The 8385-nt window shown below is 52.4% G+C and overlaps 1 protein-coding gene across 1 annotated transcript in view; it reads left to right on the top strand.

Moving 5' to 3' along the window:
• KLHDC8A (kelch domain containing 8A) overlaps nt 1-7605 on the top strand; it is a 20030-nt gene extending 12425 nt beyond the window's left edge. Inside the window, exons 3-7 of the mRNA XM_008073273.2 lie at nt 181-745; nt 4194-4358; nt 4589-4804; nt 5622-5723; nt 6559-7605. Of these exons, the coding sequence (XP_008071464.1) occupies nt 370-745; nt 4194-4358; nt 4589-4804; nt 5622-5723; nt 6559-6752 (1053 nt within the window). The 5' untranslated portion in view covers nt 181-369 and the 3' untranslated portion in view covers nt 6753-7605. The remainder of the gene's footprint in view (nt 1-180; nt 746-4193; nt 4359-4588; nt 4805-5621; nt 5724-6558) is intronic.
• Nucleotides 7606-8385: the final 780 nt, after the last annotated feature.

Here is an 8385-nt window from a genome sequence, read left to right as displayed (position 1 = left end):
TGGCAGGGAGGAGGCAGGGGACCAAGCTGCCCGGGGCGTGGTGCCACCGCCGGGGGGCGCCCTGTACCGTCGCGTTGTCCCTTTAAAGTTGGCGAGGGGCTGCGGAACCCGGCTGTGCTCCCGCCCGCGGCGAGGGCGCGTGGCCCGCAACTGCCCTTGACTCGCCCGCTTCCCCCGCAGGGCCGGGCGTGGACGCCCCGGGACCGCCGAGACTTGAGGGACGGCGAAGCGCTGGCCGGCGTCGGGCGGGAGCCGGCGCTCCGGAGCGAGATGGAGGCGGCGAGCGGGGACGCCGGAGCTGGCCACGAGTAGCTGCGGGATTCCCGGACTCGCACTCCCCCGGCACCCGGGCGCTGCCCTGAGGCTGCCATGGAGGTGCCTACCGTCAAGGACTTCCAGTGGAAGCGCCTGGCGCCTCTGCCCAGCCGCAGGGTCTACTGCTCCCTGCTGGAGACCGGCGGACAGGTTTACGCCATCGGGGGATGTGACGATAACGGAGTCCCCATGGATTGCTTTGAGGTCTACTCCCCCGAGGCCGACCAGTGGACCGCCCTGCCCCCCTTGCCCACAGCCCGGGCCGGGGTGGCCGTCACCGCACTGGGGAAGCGGATCATGGTGGTCGGGGGTGTGGGCACCAACCAGCTGCCCCTGAAGGTCGTGGAGATGTACAACATCGATGAGGGCAAGTGGAAGAAGAGGAGCGTGCTACGCGAGGCCGCCATGGGCATTTCTGTCACGGCCAAAGGCAAGTGGGGCCAGGGCCGAGGGCGGGCAGAGAGAAGGAAGTGGGGGCCACAGGGGAAACCGGCACTGATCTGGGGGCCGGAGGTGTGGCCTGTGAAGTTGTGCAATGTCTGCAGATTCCTGCATTCAGCAGAATGACCGCACCTCCCAGCTCCAACCCAGCTCCTGATACCTGCCTTGTAGGACACCTATCTGGGGTCCTGAGGATATTCACGCCATCCTTGTGCCAACACCAGGTCCCACTGAGAGGGCTTTGGAACCAGATTCCAGAACCCTCTTCCACCTTCAGCCTCCCACTCTGCCTCCCAATCTCAGAGATGCTAAGTGGAGACCAGAATGTTCCTGAGATGTGCTCCTGCCGCATCTTGCCTGGGTTCACCAGGTTCTCAGGGCATGCGTGTCCAGACTGCGGGGTGTTCTCATTTTGCTGTCTCGGAGTCCTTCATTTCATTCTTTTTGGGCACAGTATAGCCCAGAGCATAGAGGGTTTTATGGAAAATGGTTAAGTGAGAGTTGGGAGACTGCAAGTTCAGACATGTGCCTGGGCAGCACAGGCTTGCAGTGGGGGGCAACCTTCCTTCTGTCTCCTCTCCTTCCCTTTCTCTTCTGCTAAACCATCCTCGCTGCCTCTGGCCTTTACTATAGACCAGAAACAGGTGTTTCTTGAGCACCTGCTGTATCCCTGGCACAGTGCCAGACCCCAGGGAGGAGGGAAAGAGGCAGGAGATCTGTTCCCTGCTTTCAGGAGCCCAGATCTGATGATTAAAGGTGACTAGAGAGAAACTCTAGCACAGAATCTCCCAGGATAGGGTGGGCAGTAGGGCTTTCATGACCTCCCAGTAAGAAGAATGGAAGGCCTGGAGACCCACGGGGAGCAAGGGAGGAAAAGAGTATCCTTTTATCCTCAGGCTTCAGAAGTGGTGCTGAAAAATTAAGAACTAACATTTATTGAGTCCTTATCATTGGTGCTGTGTATCTATTAACCCTTTTGATTCTCACAACCTGTCCAATGAGGCAACTACCGTTATTATTCCCATTTTAGGAAAAATGTTGTGAGGCCCAGAAAGGTTAAATTGCTGGTCCAAGGTTTCACAGCTAGTAAGCAGTGGTTGAGTCTATGCTCTTACTGTGGCATTGAAGGGGTTCATTTAATAAACATTCACAGCCGGGTGCAGTGGTACATGCCTGTAATCCCAGCATTTTGGGAGAGCGAGGCAAGAAGGTTACCTGAGCCCAGAGATTCAAGACCAGCCTGGGCAAGTTGGGTGACCTCATCTCTACAATAAATAAAAAAATTAGCTGGGCGTGGTGGCACACGCCTGTAGTTTCAGCTACTTGGAAAGCTGTGGTGGAAGGATCGCCTGAGCCCAGTAGATCGAGGCTGCGGTGGCCATGAGCATGCCACTACACTCCAGCCTGGGTGACAGACTGAGACTCCAACTCAAAAATTAAATAAATAAATAAATTGGCCGGACTCAGTGGCTCAGCCTGTAATCCCAGCACTTTGGGAGGCCGAGGCGAGTAGATTGCCTGAGCCTGCGGGTTCAAGAACAGCCCAGGCATCTTGGCAAGACCTCATCTCTACAATAAAATACAAAATAGCTGGGTGTGGTAGCGTGCATCTGTAGTTCCGGCTACTTGAAAGGCTGAGGTGGAAGAATCGCCAGAGCCCAGCAGGTCGACACTGGGGTGGCCATGAGTGTGGGTGCCACTGCACTCCAGCCTGGGCGAGAGAGTGAGACTCCAACTCAAAAAATAAATGAATAAATTAATTAGTTAATTAATTAATTTAATTTAATAATAAGCATCCATATCCCTTTGTGCCTGGCATTGTGTCAGGTTCCAGGGCTGCAGATTGACAAATTCTCAAGCCGTATAATCTATTGGAAGAAGCAGTAACACGTGGCAAGTGGGATGATGGAGATACCGCTCAGGAGGCGCTGACCCCATGCTCTTGGCCCAGGCTTTCAGTTTAGGGACACATGGATGGATCTAAGAGGATAAGTAAGAGTTTGGCACAGATGCAGTAGTGTGGCATGGGTGGGAGGATTCCCAGGAGGAGGTGCTTCAGGTAATACAGGGGTAAGAGGGTGACGCTTGTACAAGGTGATTTTCTTACTATCAGGCTCCATCTCCCAGCCATAGGCTAGGGTTGGCACTTTTTTTCCAGTAAGACTGGAAAGTAGAAGGAAATAGTCCTCATCCCTACAATAACCTTAAAGAATAAAGACCTCTTAGAGCCAGAAAAAGGGATTACTGGCTGCTGGGAGACAAGAGTCCCAGGCAGGGGTGGGTTCCTGAGAAAGACAGAAGGTCCTGCCCGGGCCCTGTTTACCTGACAGGCCTAGGAGCTCCTGGGGTGAGGCCCAAGGAAACACAAATGCCTTGCTCATCCTCTCTAGTGCAGTGTGTTAGGGAAGTCGCTCAAGAGGCCACCTACAGCCTAGAGCAGTAGAGACGAGGAGAGGACTTGCTTCTCAGAATGCCTTCACTCACTGCCTGCAAGGGGCTTCCCCTCCTAAGCCTCACTCTCATTCACCCCCAGTCTTTTTTCTTTTTTTTTTTTTTGAGTCGGAGTCTCACTCCATCGCCCAAGCTGGAGTGCAGTGGCATGCTCCTCCAACGTCAACCCGCTGGGCTCAGGTGATCCTTCCGCCTCAGCCTTCCAAATAGCCAGAACTACAGGCATGCACTACCACGCCTGGCTAATTTTTTCATTTATTGTAGAGATGAGGTTTCACCAAGCTGCCTAGGCTGGTCTCGAACCCCTGGCCTCAAGTAATCCTCATGCCTCAGCCTCCCAAAGTGCTGGGATTACAGGCTTGAGCCACCGTGCCTGGCCCATCCCTAGTCTTATTCCATTTAGTGCACGTGTCTCCCTGATCCCATAAACCTCCCAATTTTGAGAGGAAGATGGCATTCCCCCATGGGGTGGCTGACATAGAGAGAACCAGCAGCAGTCCTGTGTCCCACAGACCAGTTACAGTGGGGCTGACCTCATTTTTAAAGACCTTGCTATCTGCTATATCTAGAGAATTCCAGTCTGGGAATGCCTGGGGAGCAGGCCAGGGAGTCAGAAGAATACCCTTCTTTGGCTTCCCCTCTGGCTGCCAAGGGAGAAGAGGACAGTGGAGGGGATAGGACCTGCAAAGAGTTGTCCAGGCCTAGACTTCATATGGTCTACCCCTTGCAGGACTTAGTGTCTTGGTCTTAGCTGAGAGCTGTACACCAAAGAAGGCTAAGGCATGCAGTTCTGCTGTGGCTTCCAGAAGACCCAGGCAGCCGTGGCAGGTACTTGGTACCATCAACCACAGGGACATAGATATGGTTCACTGTGGCAGAGAAGTGGTTGGGAACTTGGCCTGACCATGGAAGGTGATAAGTGCTGGTAAGTCTGTCTTGTGATATCTGTGAGCTAAGCCAGGGGTATGTGTGACCTTTTTTTTTAGATTACCGAGTGTACGCAGCAGGCGGGATGGGCCTGGACCTCCGTCCACACAACCACCTCCAACATTATGACATGCTCAAGGACATGTGGGTGTCACTGGCACCCATGCCCACCCCGAGATATGCTGCCACTTCCTTCCTCCGAGGTTCCAAGATCTATGTTCTGGGTAAGAACAGGTTACCTGTTCCACCTCTACCCTCTTTCTCTCCCTCAGATCTGTTCCCCTAGAAAGTGGTACTTGTGTACTGGACATCTCCTTGGGTCTGGGGGATAATCACGCTGCCCCACCCCATCAGGAGCTTCCTGTATGACTGGGTAACAATCAGAAAGGGAAACCCAGTCCCTGTCCTCAGAGACTGTTCTTCGGCCCAACCTCTACCCTGCTCTGGCCCCCAGGTGGACGACAATCCAAGTATGCGGTCAACGCCTTCGAGGTCTTTGACATCGAGACTCGTTCCTGGACCAAGTTCCCCAACATTCCCTGTAAGCGGGCCTTCTCCAGCTTTGTGACCCTGGACAACCATCTGTATAGCCTGGGAGGCTTGCGGCAGGGTCGGATCTACCGGCAGCCCAAGTTCCTGCGGACAATGGACATGTTCGACATGGAACAGGGTGAGCTGGCTGCCAGCCCTGGCCCTAGATTCTCAAGGCCTCCCATGGAAGCTCTGGCTGCCCACAACCCTTCTGGCTGGTTCTATGCACCTTACCCCCATCCCACCCATTTTCCAGGACCGCTTACCTAGGTGGGCAAGTTTCTTGGAAGTCTCAGCACCCTTCTCCACTCAAGGCTACTCTTGATATCAAATTCTTTCATTTGTACAGAGCTCCTTTTTGCTTGGTTGGGTGTTTTTATCAAAACCTTTTCTACCTATTCTGTCTTTTCTCACAACATACATGCAGGACCAGTTCAGGGAGGGATTTCTCCACCTTTTTACTGAAGGAGAACCAGAAGGATCCTGGCTTCTATTCTCACTTCCCTTCCTCTATTAGCCTCCTTTCCAACCTAGTCAAGTAAGAGCAGAAGTCAAGGAGATTCATTGTAGGGCATTATGGCACCTTAGATTGCAGCAAGCATGGAAGAGGGTGGTGGCCATGGATAATTTCAAACAGCAGGAGGAGCTATATACTCCCTGAGCATAAGGGTAAATGGAGTGGAGACACTGCCCAGAGTGAGTGCTATGTAGGACTCAATCTGTATCTGACAGGGGTGGTCAGCATCTCTCTCTATATCCCACCATTATCCACGGCCCCTAGGGGGACGACTACCTTCCTTCTCTCCCTCGGATCAGTTCCCCTGGGAAGCAGTGCCTGTGTGCTGAGTATCTCCTTGGCTCTGGGGGATAATCACGCTGCCCCACCCCATTGGGAGCTTATTCTCATTCTATTCTTCATTCTCTCTGTATATTCCACCATTATCCATGGCATCTAGGGGGATGGCTGAAGATGGAGCGCTCGTTCTTCCTCAAGAAGCGGAGGGCAGACTTTGTGGCCGGCTCTCTGAGTGGACGGGTCATAGTGGCTGGGGGACTTGGTAAGTTTGGCATTTCCAGGATGACATGTATTGTGTTTCTGGTGCTTGGTGGATCCTTGACACTTTGCGTGTGCAGGAGAGTACTGGCATAGCACCTGCCCATTGCTTTAGTCCAAAAAATTCAAAGCACTTCCTTCCTCTCAGCCTGGACGTCGTATATCCACATATGGGCCCAGACATGGTCTTTCTGTCTTCCTGCACAGGGGAAACTGAGGACCAGAGGAAACGAGGGACACACTGATTACCATGTAGCACAGGCTTGCTGAGCACAGATCCCTGGGGTCCTATCCAGGAATAACTGGAGACAAAGTGTGGAGAGGATTAGCCTTGGTCCTCCTTCTCTGACTCATCTCTTCTTGGATACCCAGCTCGATCATGGGATAAGAAAGCAATCTGATTACATAAGTTCATCTAACAATTCTGGAACTTTATGTATTACCCCTCTCAGAGATTATTGGTATTTTGAAGGAGGGACTCAAAGAGTGAAAAATCCAACATCATCAGAAAAGAGAGGTTCAAACAACAGGCACCCCAAGTTTACTTAGTGTGGACAAACTCCTACTTTACTCAGGCATGAGAGGACCATGTGAGTTAGACTATGTGAGTAACTTTTTTAGTAAAAGGCATAATGGAGGCAGCGGTGCTCTAAGGAGCAAAGTATCCGCTTGACAAAAGCCACTGACCCAGGTCCAGGAAGAAGGAATAATAGCCAAGGAAGTGAAGCTTGCTTAGCGCCTGCCTGTGGGTTCCCAAGGAAGGGAGGGAAGTGGGGTGAGGAGATCATGGACTGTTGGTTGGACTTCTTTGTAAGGTCTGATTTCCTTGGCTCTTTCAGGGAACCAGCCCACTGTCCTGGAGACAGCAGAAGCATTCCACCCAGGGAAGAACAAATGGGAGAGTCTCCCTGCCATGCCAACGCCCCGCTGTGCCTGCTCCAGCATTGTCGTCAAGAACTGCCTCCTGGCTGTGGGGGGCGTGAACCAGGGTCTGAGCGATGCAGTGGAAGCCCTGTGTGTCTCTGACTGCTAGCTATCCCTGGGCCTAGCACCTTTGCCCTGGACCTTATCACTCTACTCTTGACATAAGGAATCATCTTGTCAAAGCAGTTTGGGCTACTTCCCAGGATGCCAGCTCCTGTTAGCATCCAGTGGGGTCCAACCCTGGGGCTCTAAGTGACCTGTGTCCATCTCCAAACCCTACTGATCCCAGGAAACTGTAAAAAAGTAATGACTCTACCAGCCCCAGGTGGGAGCTGAACTGACCTCTGGGGAGCATTCCCACTTAATGCACAGGCACAGAAAGTCACAGGAATATCTCCTACCTCTCCCTTCTGTGAGGTCCATCTCTCCTTCCCCCATCCCATCTTCAGGAGACAGGTAGGACAGTTCTGACCCAGAGGATGAGCTGCTGTTGCTGTCCTTTGCCCAGCTCTGAAGTAGTTTAAGGATCTCTTGGGACGAAAATGGAGAAAGATGGGGGGGGTCCCCAAGTCCCTTTCCTCTCCCTTGGTCTGTATCCCTTCCCCATTTGATGGCCAACTGTGGGCCTGCCCTGGACCTCATCTGCTCAGCAAGAACTAGACTTGAAGCTAGAGGCAGCTGCCTGGAAGGGAAATTGGGCTCATGTGGACAGTCTAGGCCAGCAGATGATGGGGAAGCAGCAGACTCTCAGCCCTGGGTCTGCTCACCGCATTGCTCCTCATCCCATTTCACCTTCTGCCACCCCCTCTCCACCAGAGCATGGCTCTTTTGTCACCGAAGGCACCCAGAGTGTTTCTGTGTGAAACCTTCTCATTTACACTGTGGCATCAAAATCCACAAAAGATGGATTAATTGCACTCTGGTTAATAGCAGCAGCACAATGATTAAAATTTATATTCCTATCTTCTCTGGCACCTTGGTGCAGGGGCTTGGTGGAAGGGTGTCTTGACGGATAGAGAGGACCCCTTGAAACAATCCCTCTGGCATTCTCAGGCTAATCAGGGGCCTCCGGGACCACCTATGCTTGGCTGTCCCCTCTGAAGAGTTCTACCTTCTCATAACCACCGTCAGTTGCCCCACTCCAGAGAAAAGAGCATATGTTCCTTCTCTTGTACTGGGACTTCTTGTCTATGTTAGACTTTCATTCAGAATTCTTCAGCTTACTCATGCCTGGTCTCAGCTCATTCAGCTGAGGTTCATTTTTGTCTTACCAAAGTAGAAAGGGAATTGCTCACTGGCTTAAAAAAAACTTGAAGCCTGTGCCTCCTTTTAGCTTGTATAGCACCTCTTTCTAACTCCCAATTATTTTTAAGAGCTAGCAGTGGAGATGCAAGGATGAAGCAAATACCTTCCCCCAAGGGTTGTGGAGGAGTCAGGTAACACTCGTCATGTGACAGTATAATTATTTCTCATGGTGGCAGGAACAGAGGAGGATCGCCTATCTGGATCTGAAGGGTCTAGGGGAGTCTCCTGGAGATATGGGGTGACACCTTCAACTGAATCTTCAAGGACAAGTGAAACCTAGGTCTTTAAAGGAGAGGGTTTTTAGCCACGCTCAGTGGCTCAGCCTGTAATCCCGCACCTTTGGGAGGCTGAGGTGAGTGGATTGCCTGAGCCTGCGGGTTCGAGACCCGCCTAGGCACTTGGCGAGACCTCATCTCTACATAAATCAAAAATAAGCC

The sequence above is a fragment of the Carlito syrichta genome, unplaced genomic scaffold, assembly GCF_000164805.1.
Source record: "Carlito syrichta isolate Samal-C Ts95f unplaced genomic scaffold, Tarsius_syrichta-2.0.1 Scaffold315803, whole genome shotgun sequence".
Classification (NCBI taxonomy): domain Eukaryota; kingdom Metazoa; phylum Chordata; class Mammalia; order Primates; family Tarsiidae; genus Carlito; species Carlito syrichta.
The sequence above is the reverse complement of the archived record's forward strand: the minus strand, read 5'-3'. Positions and strand labels throughout refer to the sequence as shown.